The 20,340-nt window shown below is 36.2% G+C and overlaps 1 protein-coding gene across 1 annotated transcript in view; it reads left to right on the forward strand.

Moving 5' to 3' along the window:
• Positions 1-20,340, forward strand: part of LOC136034666 (cysteine-rich protein 2-binding protein-like) — a gene marked incomplete in the record, with an annotated part of 109,636 nt that overhangs the window by 62,755 nt on the left and 26,541 nt on the right. Inside the window, 1 exon segment of the mRNA XM_065715982.1 lies at positions 11,852-12,084. Coding sequence (XP_065572054.1) covers positions 11,852-12,084 — 233 coding nt within the window.

Consider the following 20,340-nt stretch of genomic DNA (forward strand, 5'->3'; position numbering starts at 1 on the left):
TACCATACTTGCACCAATTCACAGAAGCTTTATCAAGCGTGCAAACCAAGTATTGCTTTTTGCGAATATACATTTTAGCGTCTGCTTGACTTATGATACTCTCCTAAGCTGGATTAACTTACTCACTACCACTAAAGTAAAAGGAGAGGACTGTATCTATACGACAAATCCCTATCCAGCTAGTGCGATGCTTTTTTAAGATAGTCGATTTTTCACGACAATACATGGGGAGATAAGGAAGTCTTTGCGACAAGGGATAGGAGGATAGCCGATTCCACACGACATTGCATGGAGTGAGAGGAAGTCATCACCACAAGGAATAGGAAGATAGACGAGTACTCATGACATTGTATTGGACGTTTCTCACGACAAAGGGTAGACTATTCCTCGTGACAAGGGATAGGGATGTCCTCATGACATGGGATCGAAAGATAATCAAGTCCTTATGACATTACATGGGACATTTTTTGTTTTTTTTTTGTTTTTTTGATCAGACTCAAATTTGGAGAGTTTGTGTTAGAGTAATAACCCTTTTAGGGTTTGATAGTTTGACGATTTTTTTTTATATTTTTTTTATAGAAGGCTCTTATCGTTTTCAGTTTATTTCTTGGTTTGATCTAACTCATATTTTCTACTTCGTCAAAGTTCTTACTTCAGTTACACAACAAAAATTATTTTTCAAAAAGCTTAATCCTATCCTTTAAGAACTAGCTCTTTTCTCAGTGTTCCTCCAAAACCAGTTTTTTCAAGTTGGAGTGCACAACTTTTTTCACTCTCAACATCATTTTTCGACTTCATATATACCCCAACAAAGAGCAATACTTTTCAAAAGCCTTTCTTATATTATCTTGGGACAACTTATTTTCTTAATATTCCTCCTAATCCTGTTATTTTAGGTTGGAGTACACATCTTTTTTCACTCCAACATTACTTTTGGACCTTACGCACACCACCAAATAGTACTTTTAAAAAGGCTTTATTGAATCATTTCAGAGCAAGTTATTTTGGTATTATTTGTCCTTAACTTTTTTTTCAAGTTAGAGTACACACCTTTTTTCACTCCCAATATTATCTTTGGACTTTTAACATACCCCAACACAGAGCAATACTTTTCAAAAGCCTTTATTATATTATTTCAGGACAAGTTTGTTTGGAATATTCCTCCTAATCCCCTAATTTCAAGTTGGAATACACATCTTTTGAAACTCCCAATATTACTTTTCGACCTTATGCATACCAAAACACAAAACAGTACTTTTCAAAAATTTTATTATATCATTTTACATTATTTAATATTCATCCTGAAACCATTTTTCAATTTAGTACACATCTTTTTTCTCTCCCAGCATTACATTTTGACTTTATCCATACCCCAATACCAGGTAGCAATTTTCTTAAGGCTTTTATATCATTGTGGAAAATGTTCTTTTCTTAATATTCCTCCTAAAACTGTTTTTCAAGTTGGACTACACACCTCTTTTCACTTCCAACTTTATTTTCCTCGCTATTAACTCATTACTTGTGGCAGCTCACAAACCCTCTTCAAAGGGATGCTAGTGACACAGATTTGGAAGATTTTTGGGGCCCAAATTTCCCTATATTAGATTTCAATTGTTTAAATGGTCAATATTCAGTAACACTTAAAGGAATAAATGTCTTTGAGTGGGCTAATGAACATTTAAAAACAGGTGTTATTGCTTTACAGTATGATGCGGAATTTCAGGAGGTCTTAGCGAACTAAAAAACTGGGTAATATATCTAGTGAGGGCTTCGTGCACTGAATCGGTGAAACACTGGGTATTACTTCTTTAAAAGCTTACCAGTGATCCCTATTCAATCAGATATTTTTCCCAATTCCAGATATTAGTCAGGTTTTAAACGAGGGTAAAAATTAGAACAAAGGAAATACTTTCTACTATTATCCGACGTGTGTTTCTAGATTCTATACCGAATTATGTTAAAAACTCCTATGAGGCACTACAAGCGTCATGGATACTAATATGTGGAAACGGTTAACGGTGACAGGGCCATCTTGCGATTTAAAAACTATGAAAACTCACTCCTACAGAGTGACAAGGTGCCCTTAGACTCTGAAGCCAAACTCATAGATGCGTACGATCCATCGAATTTAAATCATGTTAAAAAACATGAACCCGTTACAGTCTCGTGCCCACGCACAAAGAGACTCGTGTAGTACCATACAATTGGTAGAGGTTGTTGAGATATTGGGTGGGGGAATTGTATGCTTGCAGCCATGGCAGCACCAACTAAAATAGCAAATAAGTCAATTTCACGGCTGCACAATACATTCTATTCAATGGCTCTATCTCCAGAGGATAAGCCTGCCATAAAAATGAAGAAAACGTTGGGCTCGCAAGGAGAAATTTGTTGAGGATAATGGGGAGTAGGGATGTCAGTCCATGACCATGACCTTTTGAGCAACCGAATTTTATTCTGGGGGGGAGTAATTTTCGTGGAGTTGCCCATCAATCATGTACTTTAAATGTCAGGCAACATTATTTTCTACCTGTTTCTAAGCACAATTCCAGCTATGGTTTGAAATTCGTATTACCGGTGTTGGCACGTTTGTAACGAGGTGAACTTGTATATTTTGACTGGATAGGTTGTTCTTTTTCATATAATATCATACCCAAATCATCTGAAAAGCTGTTGCTCTTAGAATTCAATCGCAAACAATAGATAATTGTAAAATGTACTTGAATAAAATCCAGTTTTTGGACTCCTATAGTTTCTTCCCTAAATCCTTAAATCAATAAATTCAATTGCAGAAAAGAAACGATTTTAATAGTTACCCCATTCTTAAGAAGTACTTTCGAGACAATTAAATAAATGATTTATTAACGTTTAAGGGCATTTACCAACATTAGAACTACAACTCCGCCTTAAGGCTTTGTGAGAATAAATTACCGTCCATCGAATCGTTTTACGATTTACTTCACGACCGTCAATGCATCTCTGCCGGCTGTGAATATGCTAAGAATATTTGGGCTAAGGGAGGATGTAAAAAAGGGGAGGATTATTGTAAAATGTACCTGTCGAGTGATGTATTCATGTTGCTGGATATTGTTTGTGAAAACGTGAACAAAATCTATAAGGAATTTGGGTCGTATTTGGGCTATTATCTTTCCACTCCTCATATGGTGATTCATTTGATCCTGAAAGTATTAAAGAGAAAAAATACTTGTTGATCAGAATCTATTTGTAGAGTGACCAATGAAGGGATGGTATGTTTTCCAAGGAGATCGTATTCTTAAAACTGACTTGACTGGACAAAACATCGGTGTAAAGTCGGATGCAGTTTTCATGGACATGAACTTCCTTTACCCGTTGGCAATGTCTAACTACTCTTTGCTGTGTGGCAATTACGAGTGGCTTAACGATCCTTGTGCTCCAAATTTCTCTGATATCGCTACAGGTGAGGAGAATGGACTGCAAAGATGTTTTTCTTAATTGATGTTCAAATACCGGCGGAACTTCATGGCTCGGTAAAGGATTTTGTTTTTCCGTCTATTTAAATGAAGGCAATGTTTAACTGTCAGAAGTGGCTAAGCATCAGACAAAGCAACATCGTTCACTTTTACATACCCTAGTAGCAGCCAAAATTAAAGGAAAGGATTTAAAAAAAACGGCTTCTTCAAGTGGGTGGTGGCTTCTTTACTGCCGATCATTGCAGGACTTGTAAACAGTTCTTACTAAATAGCCAAGCCCTAAATATTGACTACAAGAAAACTCGCCCTTTCACCAAAGGAGTATTTCAAGGACAATCTCAATAGGTTTATTAACAATGACACAGTTGTCGTCCATGAAAAATCAATTTTGCTTCAAAATTCACTTTGACGAATCAAGAAATTTAAACCCTACCATGAGAGACCACTCAACGTAAAGGTCATGGATCGCATAAAGGAAATGACTTAAAGTTCAACGGAACCATCAACACCAAAAGAAGGAGATTTTTGTAAACTTTTGATAAGTGTTGCAGACCTAGTGCCTCATTCATATCAGGAGCAGTGTAAAAGAATCTTGACTTATATCACAGAAAGTGAATATGTTCAAATGGATGCTAGCGGGGATCAAGCTATAAGTCATGGCAGGACTTAAATTCTACTTGATTTGTTATCGAATTTTTTAACAAATCGTAAAAGACTTGTATCATTTGACAGTTTTATTGCATAAAATTTTAAACTCATCTAACTTCCGCAAAAGTCTGATTGGCAATAAACCCGTAGTAAATAAAAGCCCTGCAAATTGACTACAATAGAACTCTCCCTTTCGTTAAAGGAGTATTTCAAGGACAATCTCATTAAGTTTATTAACAATGAGACGATTGCCGACGTTGAAAAATCGATTTTGCATTAAAATTTACTTCGACGAGTCAAGAAACATTAACCCTACCTTGAGAGACAGCTCAATGTAAAGGTCATTGATCACAAACAAGAAATGACTCAAAATTCAACACCACCATCAACACCAAAAGAAGGAGATTTGTTTAAAAATTTTGCCAAGTGTTGCGGACTTAATGCCTGATTCCTATTGTGAGCTGTGTAAAAGAATCTTGACTTATGATAAAAGTGATCAATTCAAATTGATGCTAGTGGGAATCAAGCTATAAGCCATGGCAGGATTTAAATTCTACTTGATTTGTTATCAGATATTGTAACAAATCGTAAAAGACTTGTATCATTTGACAGTTATTTGTATACAATTTTAAACTCGTCAAACTTCCACAAAAGTCTAATTGGCAATAAACCCTTTATACAACGATTAAGGGAATTTAGTCAAATATCAAAAGATGTCTTCAAATCATTTTCGGAAAATATCAGCACAACAAGTGGCAATGATGGTTTAGCGAGAGTGGGGGACTCAAGCAAAGGCGTGTTAATATCACTGCATCACCCTCACTACCTGTTAGTACGGAAAAGAGCAGTGGATACTTCATTACGTGTTTTCATTCAAAATCGTTGAAGCTTTGAAACATGTTCATGAGAATATTGGTGAAGTGGGAAGTTTAAGTTCACCCACCATACTTTTTCAAGTCACTGGACTTGAAAAGAAGTGAATAGTAGAGTATTTACAGAATGAATCAAGTTACACAACATCATAGTCATGTAGTTCGTGATAGTCACTATCTAAAAACTAAAGCCTTTTTCCCATTACAAATATTACAAGCAGATCTTTTGCCTCTAGATGAGATTCAACGGCGTTACAATGAACCCCACAAGTACATTCTACTTGCAGTCAGTGTTTTTAGTCGCTGCACATATGCCATTTCACTTTGGTCAAAGAGAAGTGAGGAAGTACCTAAAGTTTTTGAAACCCCTTGAAAACAATTTTTACAAGAAGGCTCAAATGAATTCAAATTGTGAATTTGTTAATCCACTTGTAAAGAAGATTCGATTGAAATATAATACAATGCTCTATCATTGTTAGAGTTTAATAAAGGCAGCATTGGCTTAACCATTGATAAGAACTATTTGACTTTTAATTTCAAGATACTGTACGTTGAAAAATACTGCTAATTTTATTCGTGATTTGAATAAAATCATGTTGATCTATAATCAACGTCGTCATCGGCCCCTGTCCACCTCTACCCTATGGAATTCTATCGAGAAAATAGCAATACACTTGACACTTTTCTTAAACAAGATTTAATGGTGTGAGGAGGGAAGTGAAATAGAAGCAATTCAATGTTTGTGATACTGTTTAAATCAATCAAACTGCTAATGTTTTTGGAAAAGATTACTATATATAGTCCCTTGAACTTTTCAAAGTCTCCCAAATGTTAGACACTACACCTATAACGTATCGTCAACGTGATATGAAAGATGATGAGATTCTTGTTGGTTTCGTTTATTATGAATGACAAAAAGTTAAAAATTCTTGAATATATCAGATTGAAGATATATTAAAGAAACTCGTACTCAAAGGGGCGACAGACAGTTGCTTGTTTCTTGGCTAGGATACAACTCTGATTTGTTTGTTGGATGTCTACTGGAGACCTATACAATGCCCAATGTTTTGCTATCAAGTTCAACGAGGGAAAGTATAAAGTTCGTTTTGTCGATTGTATTCTCAAAAATAAATATGATATTCAAAGAAAAAGGACGCTGTGTGAGATAATAGTAAGACCCTTTGACTTCTCTGATGGAGGCTTGGTGACAAATTTTGACTATAATGATTACCCTTTTTCCACCATACACTACAAGTAACAGAACAATATGCATGAGTTGTGTATGAACAATAAATTGCAAGTAAGAAAGGGTGATTTCGCATTCAACAGAACAGAGAAGACTTTACAGTACCAGTCGATTTAAGAAAGAAAGAATCTTCATCAATAAGGATTTTACGTGAGTGTTTTGGTTTTAAAAATCGTGTTATTAAACGAAATATTGTTGTGGCAAGGATCATGTTGTCTATACAGACTATGTATTTACTTTCTCCTCGGACAGTTAAATATTTATTTACACTTGATTTGTGAAGCCAACGTGAATCGGTAACTCAAATGTACTCTTCCTACGTATTTTTGAACAAAAAACCACCTATGAACATATTCATCACTATAATATAAACCATCTTCAGTATGTTCCTGTAAACACTTCGTATTTAATACTCTGTCAGTTAACCAAAACAAGTGAATTAGGTGATCCTCCAACGGTAACAAAAGGTTTTGCCGTGATTACATGTCATTTTCGATCCATTCTACAACAAGATTGCTAATAAAATTTACGTTTGTTTTTCCTGATATTGATTGCTTTATTACTATCCTCAGACCACGATAATTGAGAAATGAGATGGATTAATACAAAGGTCGCTTGTTAGTGTCGGGCCATGGTCTTACCAGTTCATTAGCTAAGTACTTTCACTTTACACTACCCCTTACTTAAAAATATATTCCTCTGGTTGCCGCGGATTTCGCAGCTTCTACTCTACACGATTGGGGGGATGGTGAATATTTTAAAGAAAGTGTTTCTTAAATTCTCAGGTCCAGCGCATGATCCCTTGGTGAGCGATTGAAATCACGACAAAGTGGAAAAGGGTTAAAAATGTCAAGAAACAGCTCATCACCCATCAGTCTCTCTTAGGTCAGAAGCTTTTGACATCACTTTCGTCGAAGAAGAAAAAGAAACCAAGAAAAATTCTTAGGTTGAAAAAAGATTCCTTTTCTGTGACTGAAAAGACATATCTACCCCAGAAAAGATCCCATTACATAGTCACCTCATCTCTAAATCTATTCAACGCAGAAAGTCTAGATATCTGTCTTAAACATGGGTACTATGAACAATTTTACCCACAGGAACCACTCTTTGAAAACATTTATTTTCAAATTTATTCCAATGATTACTACTTCATAGATTTATCAGCCACATTTATTGATTTAAAAGTTGTGGCGAGGAAAAGGTCGAACAATGAAATTGCCACTGCTTCCGATGGATTATCCTTAGAAACTGAAGCATACACAATTTGTTTAGACAAATATGTATTTATATAAATGGGACATTGGTGAGCGCTAGCAACAATCTATCAAACTATGCAAGTTGCATACAATATATATTGATGACTCCAATATCCTATGAGAAATTGAGATATGTGTTCGATATGTGATTATAGATCGAAGGTTGATACTGATGTTGTTCATACTCAAGTGTTGAGCAATGAGTTTCATTTAGTTGATAAACTAAATCATGAAATATTTAATATGCCTCAACAGATGGCTCCCAATGTTAAAATTGGCATATAGTGTCAACCTCGTCGTCCAATTTCATTTTGAGAAAAATACTTGATGCATTACCCGATGCAATTGTCAATCTCCAGTCGGCAATACGTCATATACGAAAAATATATATTATGAGTTATTTTGCTTCGGTTGAAAAATTAAGAGCCTCTAGAAATAATATCACGTGGCTCGTTCCTCACACAATCACCAATCAATAGAATATTGCCATTGGTTCTAGTACCTAGGGCGATTCTTCGTTTGTCAATGGGAAAATTCCTTCAAAATTTGCTTTGGCCCTCGTAAAAACTGCCAGTGCCATAGGATCATTTATTCATTCTCCACATAAATTTGAAATGTTTAAACTTTCCTCTCTTCTATGTAAAGTACATGGTAATCCACTTTACAATTTATCCTTTGATAAATTTTATAGAACCATCTATGGATTGACAACGCAATCCCTTAATTGATTCACAACTTTTTGAAAATGGTATAACTGATATGATGTTCGTAAAAAGTCACGGTATCAATGTTTTGGACTTGTCTGGTACTCAAGATATGAGTATTGTCTGAACGGCCAGTGCATGTTTAGAGTGTACCTTTGCCAAACCATTGACGGGGAGCTTAACATTAATCTAACTAAATGAATTAGAAACCTAATGGGGTATTGATCCCAATGTTAGTGTTCTATTAGACTTGGCACCATGAACACAAATCAAATAATCGATCTATTCAACTGGAATTCATACATGTCCAGATACAAATTCTATTGCTTGTCTTCGCCTTTCCTTGAACATATTCATAGTGCTAACAATACCATTATCATTGTTAATACTAGTCCATCAAGTATGCATCTTTCAAAGAGTGATGAATATAGATTGTTTTTTGTCCTCTTGGTCTACCATATGAATTTTACACACTTCACACCAAAAACTTCCATGAAAGAAGGGGGAAACCAATTATTCAACATTGGAAACGAGTACAAGATTTATCATCCAAAAGCTGTGGTCTTCGTGCATTATTATATTTTATTTGTCGATGTCTTGGCTATGTTTACAGTAAATTTCTCAACATTTAAGTAAACAATCCCTGATTGAATGACTTCATAGTAGAAAATCTTCCATTCTACCTTTATAATATTGATTTCAGTGCCCTAAAATAAAATTTTTTACTAATGTTTGTAAGTTTTCTTATTAATAAAACGTAAATTTATTGTAAAAAGTCTTTTGTCTTCATCTATTAGATTTTTTTATTCCGATTTCTTAGATTCCGAACAGCCAGTGTATATTTAGAGTGTATCTTTGCCAAACCATTGACGGGGAGTTTAGTATTAATCTCACTAAATGAATGTGAAACCTAATGGGGCGTTGGTGCCAACGTTAGTGTTCTATTAGACTTGGCACCATGAACACAAATCAAATAATCGATGTATTTAACTGGGATTCATACATGTCCAGATGTCAATCCTATTGCATATCTTTGCCTTTCCTTGAACATATTCATAGTGCTTACAATACCATTATCATTGTTAATAGTAGTCCATCAACTATGCGGACGGGACATTGGCTATGCATCTTTCAAACAGTGAAGAATATTGATTTTTTTTTTGTCCTCTTGGTCTACCATATGCATTTTACACACCTCACACAAAAAACTTCCATGAAATAAATGGGAAATCGACTATTGAAAATTGGAAACGAGTGCAAGATTTATCATCCGAAAGCTGCGGTCTTCGTGCATTATTAAATTTTATTTTTCGATGTATTGACTGTTTTTACAGTAAATTTCTCAACATTTATGTAGATAATCCTTGATTGAATGATTTCATAGTAGAAAATCTTCCGTTCTACCTTTATAATATTGATTTCAGTGCTCTAATGATAAAATGTTTAACTAATGTTGGTAAATTTGCTTATTAATAAAACATAAATTCACTGTAAAAATTCTTTTGTCTTCATCTTTTAGATTTTTCTTTTCCAACATGTAGGTAGTCGTCGCTGACAATGATCAGTGGTGGCAGATCATTGGGATTCAACTTTTACTGATCCTGGCGTTCAAAGTCAGAGTCTCATTTTCCAGAATATAATGTAACTTCATTTTTATTATATCTCTTTGTGAAGTCAATTATACTATTACGACTCATGTTGTAAAATTCATGTGTTTCTATCTGCTTATTCTAAGTAATACCAGATACGATATTCTCATATGAAGAATCACTTTCTGTACCAGCCAAATAAAAATCAGCAAGTTTATAATCATAACTACCATTGTCCTCGCGACGGTGATGTAAGAACCATTTTCTCTTGATGTTCTTACAATTAAAACTTGTTCCAAAGTTTTCTTCCCAAAACAATTTAAATTACAAGATTCCAGATGATTTTATGTTTCTCTAATCCATCTGTTTTTTTCTATCTTTACGCTAGCACTTCCGATTATAGACTAAACTGAGAGTTGCAACTGTCTACTGTATGTACACTCTCAACGCCTATTGGTTCCCTAGAGAGAGGAGTATACGATCGACTAAAATATCTAACCAAAGAAACAAATCATTATAAAACATTCTTTATTATCAGAAATGTAATAAAAGAATAATATATATTTTCTCTCGTTTTTTTTTAGGTGAGTCAATCTGTTGTCCTTAATGTGCTTCATGATTGCATTGATTTCATGTTGTAGTCTGAATATATGCATTATTTTCAGTTTTGCTGCGAAATAAAATTGTTTTTCTGACTTAAATCTACTCAAAGATATGATATATCTACTAAACATCTCATCCAACTCAAATGTTAGTTGACAATCCTCTCCAATTTCAACTGCTACATTGGGAGCTCTTGTCTTCATATCGTCACTGTCAACTCCTTCAAGTTGCGGTAGTGTAAAACCACTTATTTTTAAAATATTAGAACGCTTTTTCCAACTTGAAGCAATGTAAACTAATAAAGTGTATATTTGGAACTGTAATACTAAGTAACTTACCTTCGAATTTTTATATCAATGATCACGTGACGGGTACTCTGAACCTGTCCACTTGTATCCAAAGGTCCTTTTCACTGAGAAATAACAGCTGGAAAGTATTTCCGAGATTGTCCTTCTCAACCAGAAATGGTGATAACACCATATGTGTCGTAGGAATGATGGGATACTGTGTCTACTTCTAGTAATGGGATATGCATGTGCTTAAAAGCAGAGGAGGAATACTGCTCCCATGTGATGCCATGAGGACTTGACTATCATCCTAACCCATGTCATGAGGACTTCCCTATCCCTTGTTGTGAGGACTTCCCTATCTCTCCATGGAATGTCGTGAGGAACACTCTACCCCTTTGTCACGAAAAAGGTCCCCTTCCAGTGTCGTGAGGACTCGCCTTTCTTCCTATCTCTTGTCTTGCCGTCACGTCAAGCTACCTAGAGCCAGCATGCTGATGAACACTCTTCTTCCACATCACCTTGTCAAAAGTTTCTGCCTTGGCCATCTCTCAAGAAGCCTCTGAAATTTGTTGTAATTTCTAAGTATCGTTTCTGTAACCCTTAATGTGCCTGGCACCATAATATGATTTTATTGAAAGAAAAATTAAATGATTCACGAGCATATTCCATCATAAACGCAAATTATACTTAGAATAAGTTAATTAGTTAAGAGTAATCCTTGGGTATTGTTTCTTGAACGTTTAGCTCAACTGTGAAGTCTTCAAATCGAAAACAGTTTGTTTACAAATGTCAGTCGGCTGTTCCATGCTAAGTGGTTTTCTTAGCAGGTTTTCTTACCAAAAATGCTCTGCATTGTTTTCTTTCTTTTTTCACAAATAAAATGATGTATCTTATCAACGTGCCGATAAAGTGTTGTTATCAATTACAAAGTGTTGTTATCAAATTACATGTAAAAGTGTTGTTATCAAATTACATTTTATATTAGTCTTTCCCTTATTTAATGTTTTTTTAGCCATCTAGAAAAGGGAAAAAATTCCGCACATTTAGGTACTTATTAAATTCATTGTTTGCAATCCAATTTGCCCTTAATCGGCCATTCTGAAAATAACTTTTTTATATATTAAAACCAACGTTATGTCGACACAGGGAGCTTCTTGTTTTTGTCTTTTAGTTGACCAATATGTTTACTTTTAGGGTTCTGAAAACGGTAATTTGGAGGGATAATGAGGCTAAACCATTGAAGCTTAAAATACTCCAAGGCATACTCTCTGCTCCTTTGAATAAGGGTAAAAGGGGCGGTGATCATCCATGCTCATTTGTACCAGAGGTAGTGCCAATGCCATGCATTGAATACCGCTACATCCAGCCGTCTCATATACCGACAATAAATGCTATGGCTCGGAATTTCTTCTGGCCAGGAATTGATAGTGAGTACAAGTTTTTGCTTACCTTTTTCGTTGTCATTATTCTATTTCTACCTTCAGCAACACATACCTCTTGTATCCAATATGTTCCAAACTCAATCACTCTGTTTATTTTTCAACCACTCTGCATATGCATCACAGATTAGATTTAGGAGAGACTGCAGCTATTTCATTGCAAAGGCTTTATTAATGAAAGTGGCATCTCCATAAGGGACTGAAAATAGCATCTAAAGTTATTTATTATATGTCTTCTATTATATATCTTGAATGCTTTGCAAGTCATGTGCAACTGCAACTATCTATATTCCGTGTTTACTCACAATCTTTTCCTTTTGTTTTTATCAATAGTTCTTCTTATAATTTCTATTCCAATTATTCCTGAATGGCATCAATTGTGGGGGGGACCAATTTCCCTTCTCTACCAAGATTTTTCCCCTTCCCTATATTTTGAAAAATATGTAATTGGCATTTTCAACCAAAATAGATTTTCTTGGTATTTTCATTGAAAAAACAAAAAAATTGTTCCCTCCCATTATATTTGAAAAACACGTCCCCTTCCCTCTTTATTTCCATGAACTAGCCCCACTGGCTTTCCTTCTTACAGAACAGAACACATATTTAGCCATAAATGCTAAATATTTAGCCATAAATAATTGTTTAAAAATTAGACAATTTTTTGTTTTCATCTAGGATTACAGAAACAATTATTTCACCATGAACATATATGATAGAAAGAAGTGACGTCACTGTTTAATATGTCTTCACTACAAACTTTGACCAAAGTCGAACAATTTTTTAAGATATGTACTTAACTATTTGTTTAAGGATATATTAGCCTTAGATTTTTTATCAAAAAACTCATAAATCCTTTAAAACAAACTTTTGCAGTTTTTTGGAGGATATCTGTGAAATTTTTATTTAGTTTAATATGCTAAAATTACGGTTTCTTTATTATATTTGTTAGTGATGTAAGCGAACCCCTTAAATACGAATTTCGGTACAAATCAAACAAAAATCGTAAAATTAGACAAGCGAAACTACATTGCTTCTTACGAATATATTCAATTTGACGATTCCGTGTTTTGTCCTTGAAAATCATTTTGATTGCTTTAAATTTAATTAAAACATCTATTAAGATAGAATTCTGTTCTACGTAAGGTACAAATGATAATCTAGTCTTTAAGGGGTTTAAGGGAAATCGCAACACTATATTTATTCGTGGTAGAAACAATTCTAGAAACTCATGATTACAAACATCGCTAGAAATTAAAAGCCATCTTTGAGAATGTAGCTTGCATGCTGTTTTTTAAGTCCAGAAATATTGAAATTGAAAAAGGAAATCGCAACGATATATTTATTCGTGGTAGAAACAATTCTAGAAACTCATGGATACAAACATCGCTAGAAATTAAAAGCCATCTTTGAGAATGTAGCTTGCATGCTGTTTTTTAGGACTTTTTATTGCACATTTAGCCTAGTGCTTGCAATAACCGGCATCAAAAACCGTAAGAAATCTCAAGTTTCAAAAATTAGGAAAATTTTGAAAACACTGTTTGAAAACCATATACTTCCTACCCTTCCTACCCTATTTATATATCCCCCTGTGCCCCCCGGCGTCCCCGTTGTAGCTGTGTCCCTGTGTCCCGGTCGTCATTTGTGTCCCGGTGTCCCAGTCTCTAATTTCTCTTTGAATGTCCCTGACGTCATTTATATCCCCTGTGTCCCGGTTTCCCGGTCTGTAATTTCTCTTCGAACATTCCCTGTGTCCCGGTCGTCATTTATATATCCCCCCTGTGTCCCCGGCGTCCCCGCTGTAGTTGTGTCCCTGTGTCCCGGTCGTTATTTGTGTCCCGGTGTCCCAGTCTGTAATTTCTCTTTGAGTGTCCCGGTCGTCATTTATATTCCCTGTGTCCCGGTGTACCGGTCGTCATTTGTGTCCCGGTGTCCAGGTCTGTAATTTCATCAGTTGACAAACATGACGTCAGTCGACAAACAACTTCATGACGACATACAGCTCAATCCTTACAGCTCAATCCTTATAATGACGTCAGTCTAAAAACATGACATCAGTCAACAGACACACACAAACAAACAACTTATTTATGCATATATAGATATCTATCTATATCTATATATAAAAATAAGGTGTTTGTCTGTGGGTCTGTCGACTGACGTCATGTTTGTGTGTCGACTGAAGTCATGCGTGTTGACTGACGTTATTATAAGGATTGAGCTGTATGTCGTCATGAAGTTGTTTGTCGTCTGACGTCATGTTTGTCGACTGACGAAATTACAGACCGGGACACAAATGACGACCGGGACACAGGGAATATAATTGACGCCGGAACACATCATATACCAATTCAAAAACGAATGTATTCAAGCCGAAGTAGCTGAGTTGGTAAAGCATTATGTTCCAGGTCCGAGAGGCTCCAGGTTCGAACCTTGGCTTTAGCATTAATACAAAAGAAGAAAAACCTAAAAAAGGTAAAATAGCAAAGAAGAAAAAAACTAAAAAAGGTAAAAACTACAAAAAAAACTAAAAAAGCTAAAAAACTGAAAAAAAGGTAAAAAACGAAATATTAAAAAAGAAAAAAAAACTAAAAAAAAACTAAAAAAAGATAAAAATTACAAAAAAAAATTAAAAGAAAAAAAAACAAAAACTAATTAAAAGAAACTAAAGAAACTAAAAACAGAAAAAGAAAAATAACTAAAAAAGGAAAAAACTGAAAAATAAAGGAGAAAAAGAAAACTAAAAACCGGGACACAGAGAATATAAATGACGACCGGGACACTTAAAGAGAAATTACAGACTGGGACACTCAAAGATAAATTACAGACGAATGATAAATTACAAAGACGAAAAGATATAAATGATAAATTACAGACCGGGACACTGGGACACAAATGACGACCGGGACACTCAAAGAGAAAGCGACCGAGACGCAAGGAATGTTCGATTAGCAATCACCATCAACAAAGCACCGGGACACAAATGACGACCGGGACACAGGGAATATAAATGACGACCAGGACACTCAAAGAGAAATTACAGACCGGGACACCGGAACACAAATGACGACCGGGACAAAAATGACGACCGGGACACAGGGAATATAAATGACGAATGCGACACTCAAAGAGAAATTACAGACTGGGACACCGGGACACAAATGACGACCGGGACACAGGGAAACAACAACAACGAGGACGCCGGGGGGCACAGGGGATTTATAAATGACGACGGGGACACAGGGAATGTTCGATTAGTAATCACCATCAACAAAGCTCAAGGGCAATCATTAGAATAATGAGGTATAGATCTGAATACAGATTGTTTTTCCCATGGACAATTATATGTTGCATGTTCAAGAGTCGGTAAACCTGACAATCTATTTATATGCACAGACAGTGGGACAGCCAAGAATGTTGTATATTTGCAAGTTTTACGTAGTTAAAAATATATATATATATATATATATATATATATATATATCACAGGTGGGACATAGGGACACAACTACAATGGCGCGTAACTAATATGGTGCGTAACGACTTACGCGTGTTCTGTCTGTCTGTCTATCTGTCGAGTGACGTCATGTCATCATGTTGTCATGTCATGAAGTTAGTTGTCGTCATGTTTGTTATGACAATGACGTCATTAAAAGTATTTAAGAAAATTGCTCAAAGACAAAATTTTAATTGTAAGAAGATCGTGGACCGAAAAATGTTTAATTGTAAAATGACTGTTAAGCCTACAATGGCAACAGCCGAGGAAGCTGCTCAAAGAGTCTATGCCAAAAAACTTGCGGCTGATAGAGAAAGTAAGAAAAGAAAGCGTGCCAAGGAATCACAAGAACAGCAAGAAAACAGGCTTGTGGCTGATAGAGAAAGTAAGAAAAGAAAGCGTGCCGAGGAACCACAAAAACAGTGTGAAAACAGGCTTGCGGCTGATAGAGAAATAAGAAAAGAAAGCGTGCCGAGGAATCACTAGAACAGCAAGAAAACAGGCTTGCGGCTGATAGAGAAAGTAAGAACAGAAAGCGTGCCGAGGAATCACAAGAACAGCAAGAAAACAGGCTTGTGGCTGATAGAGAAAGTAAGAAAAGAAAGCCTGCCGAGGAATCACAAGAACAGCAAGAAAACAGGCTTGCGGCTGATAGAGAAAGTATGAAAAGAAAGCGTGCCGAGGAATCACAAGAGCAACCTGAAAGTTATCGCCTGGCATTCAGGTACAGCCCAGTCGATGATTATAGTTTGAGTAGATGTGTTCAAATCGGGACTATGTTTAAAATTTGTCCCTATTGCAAGGCCTTGAAATTCAATGGTGAAACAATGGGAATGTGTTGCGCCTCAGGAAAAGTTAAACTTCCTCTACTGGCTGTGCCACCAGAGCCATTGAAGACTGCTTACTGGAACTACGTCAGAATCTGAGCGTTTTTATCACATATAAGAAAATATAACTCATGTTTCCAAATGACGTCGTTTGGTGCCCAAATCGAAAATCCAGATCAATTTATGCCTACTTTCAAAGTAAAAGGGCAAATTTATCATAGAGTAGGGTCCCTTCTACCATTCTCTGGCGAGAATCGTAAATTTTTACAATTCTACTTCATCAGTGATAGAAATTTTGAATTGAATGTACGTTGCAAAATTTCTCCCGACGTTGAAAGGACAATAGTTTCCCAATTGCAACATCTTTTCCACGAAAATAATAATTTAGTACGTCTGTTCAAAACAACCATCGATTTGATGCCTACTAATACGCATAAAATTGTTATTTCCGCTGACAAAACGCCTCCTGGCCTACATGTGCGTAGATACAATGCTCCAACTACCGACGAAGTGGCAATCGCTATGGTCGGTGATCAGTTTTTACCTCGAGATATTATTCTTCATAAGCGAAACGCTCGGTTGGTAAGAATTGCTGAAACTCATCGATGCTACGATGCCCTACAATATCCTATCATTTTTTGGGATGGAGCCGACGGCTATTACTTTAATAATGAATTGATAAATCCAGCCACTAACAAAGAAATGAATAAGAAATGCAGTGCAATGCATTTATTATTCCTATAGACTAATGATTCGGCAGGCTGAAGACAATTATATTTTAAAATGCCGTCAATTGTTTCACCAATACATCGTTGATATTCAGAAATTGAATCAGAACGTTTGCTATTTATCCGTCTGAATCAGACCAAGCTCCGCTCTGAACAATACATTCATTTGCGAGATGCAGTTGTAAATGACGGCAATACCACAAACGTTGGAAGATTAACGATTTTACCTTCGTCATATGCTGGCAGTCCCCGCCAGACGTCATGACCAGAGTCATCGCTTTGCAATCTGACACGCATATTTGTAGTTTAATTTTAATGTCTTTACGTTTGCGCATAAATTAGAATTTTTCAGGCAAGCATTCATTTCGTCTACAGAGGTTGATCTAGGTACTATAGGTAATATTTGTCTGAAATCTCCCGCAAGCAATATTAATGTGTTGCCAAAGGGTTTTGAATTGCAGCAAGGGCATTGCTGCAATACTTTACCCACTTTCTCTTACTTTCTCTATCAGCCGCAAGCCTGTTTTCACACTGTTGTTGTGGTTCCTTGGCACGCTTTCTTTTCTTGCTTGCTCTATCAGCCGCAAGCCTGTTTTTATGCTGTTCTTGTGATTCCTCGGCACGCTTTCTGTTCTTACTTTCTCTATCAGCCGCAAGCCGGTTTTCTTGCTGTTCTTGTGATTCCTCGTCACGCTTTCTTTTCTTACTTTCTCTATCAGCCGCAAGCCTGTTTTCACACTGTTGTTGTGGTTCCTCGGCACGCTTTCTTTTCTTACTAGGGTAGTCTTACTCAGGGTAGTTGTATACTTCCTGAAATTGAGTCTACTGGGAGCTTTCCGTTTCCAATTGCCAGCATTTGTTCTGAAAATGTTTGACCGGAGTCATCGTTTTGCAACCAGACACACATATTTGTAGTTAATTGTAATGTCTTTACGTGTGCCCATAAATTAGAATTTTTCAGGCAAGCATTCATTTCGTCTGCAGGGGTTGATCTAGGTATTATAGGTAATGTTTGCCTGAAATCTCCCGCAAGCAATATTAATGAGCTGCCAAAGGGTTTCGAATTTCCTCTCAAATCTCGCAATGATTGCTCCAGAGCCTCGAGCGATTTTTTGTGGGCCATTGTGCACTCGTCCCAAATAATAAGTTTGCATTGCTGCAATACTTTACCTATCCCAGATGATTTGGAAATATTGCACGTGGGAGTTTCTGTAGAATGCAAATTCAGAGGCAATTTCAAAGCGGAATCAGCAGTTCTTCTACCAGGCAGCAACGTTCCAGCTATTCCGGACCACGCAATTGCCAACGCTATATCATCTTTTGATCGAATTGATGCCAGAACCAGTTTTATCACAAACGTTTTACCAGTACCACCTGGTGCATCCAAAAAGAAGATCTCTCCAACATTGTTATCGACACAATGCATTATCGTATCATAAATGTCTTTTTGCTCTGACGTTAACTTAGAAATATTATTTTGTACATACGACAACTGATCACTCGTGTTGTAACTTTGTTCACGATCCAATTCTACACATGTCAAAACAACAGTGGTACGATTAGGTGAAGGCATTCCCAAATCTTGAAGAGGTTTGTTTGCCATACATAAGCACAAATCTTCAATAATAACTAAAGTGTAGTTATAATTTTCTGATGTAAAATCAAAAGTCATATCTGACGTCTCTAACCGTTTTCGATGGAGTATATCTTCGGACATTTTCGATTTAAATTTCTCCCATAACTCTGTAGGAGCTGAAGGAGAGCAAGTTGTTAGTATGATTCCAAACAATGCACGAATTTGACTTGGAGTTTACGTTTCGCACGCGTCATTGATGCAGTTATCCCAGTGTTGGTAATTCTCCAATAAATTCAGAGCTTGGCATGCACTACGGTAAGTGTCATGCAGAGTACCGTTTACAGTTCTCAAATTCTCAAAGGACGTCGGACCGGGTACATTAACCAAAAGCCCGTAAGAAGCATTTATGTTGATTGGGGTGAATGGTGTAGAATCCTCCTATCGTAGTATTTTTTTTTGCAAAAGAATCATTTCGGCATAACGAAAAGAAAGCAGTTAACGCTGTATCAGGTGGATTTAGGGCTCTTTGTTGCACGTTTGATTCCGAAAAATAAACACGTTGACCATTCTGTAAATTTACCGCTAAGTGAACAACAGCTGGACTTCGTTCATGTATCGGAAATGAAAGAATTCGCCAAACAGCTTCATTACTGCTTATGCATCTGCCAGCCTGATATTGCACGATTTCATCGATATCACTGATTTCAGACTGCAAGCCAAAAACTGCCATGTCACTACCTTTGTTGACGTATTTACATATGTATTTGGTTGCCTTCACAGAGTTACAATATTCAACGTTTATGTGTACATTAAATGTTTTTGATAATAAAGGTGAGTATGGAACAACCCACTGGTTATCTACTTCGATGGTGGTACCGTTACGCTTCTTTATTATTGCTATCTTACCACCAACTTCAGTAGATCTTCTTCTATATTGTGGGTAACCATCATTGCCAGTAATTATGTTGGGTACTAAAAGTCGAGGATATTGCTTTGTGCACCTTCCTTTGGCCATGCATGGTGATTTTTCGTTCTGTGCACCGCAAGGTCCATGTATCATATTTTTTACCACAATACCATATAAGCCCTTATCGACATTTTTATCAGGTATTACAGTGGAAATCACATCATTAATTTCATTAAAAGTAATTTTATCATGTAGCCAGATTATTATATGTGTGTGTGGCAATCCTCGTTTTTGTCATTCCACTGAGTACATTCAGCATCGCACTGACCCAAACACTTTAAGTTTTACTATGTAGTTTATCACTGATTTCAACTTTTGCCGGAAGACACGGGCCGTAATGTTATTTCTATGAACCGCCGATTGTCCTTGAAGTAAAAGCTGCTGTATCTCGTTCCAAGATTGATTACATGTAAATGTAATAAATAAATCTGGACGGCCATAGAGACGAACATACGCAATAGCATCTTGAGCATATTCATGCATATGACGGGGACTGCCAGTATATGACGAAGGTAAAATCGTTAATCTTTCAATGTTAGTGGTATTAATGTCATTTACAACTGCATCTCGCAAATGAATGTATTGTTCAGAGCGGAGCTTGGTCTGATTCAGACGGATAAATAGCAAATGTTCTGATTCAATCTTTGCATACA

The sequence above is a fragment of the Artemia franciscana genome, chromosome 13 (assembly GCF_032884065.1).
Source record: "Artemia franciscana chromosome 13, ASM3288406v1, whole genome shotgun sequence".
NCBI lineage: Eukaryota > Metazoa > Arthropoda > Branchiopoda > Anostraca > Artemiidae > Artemia > Artemia franciscana.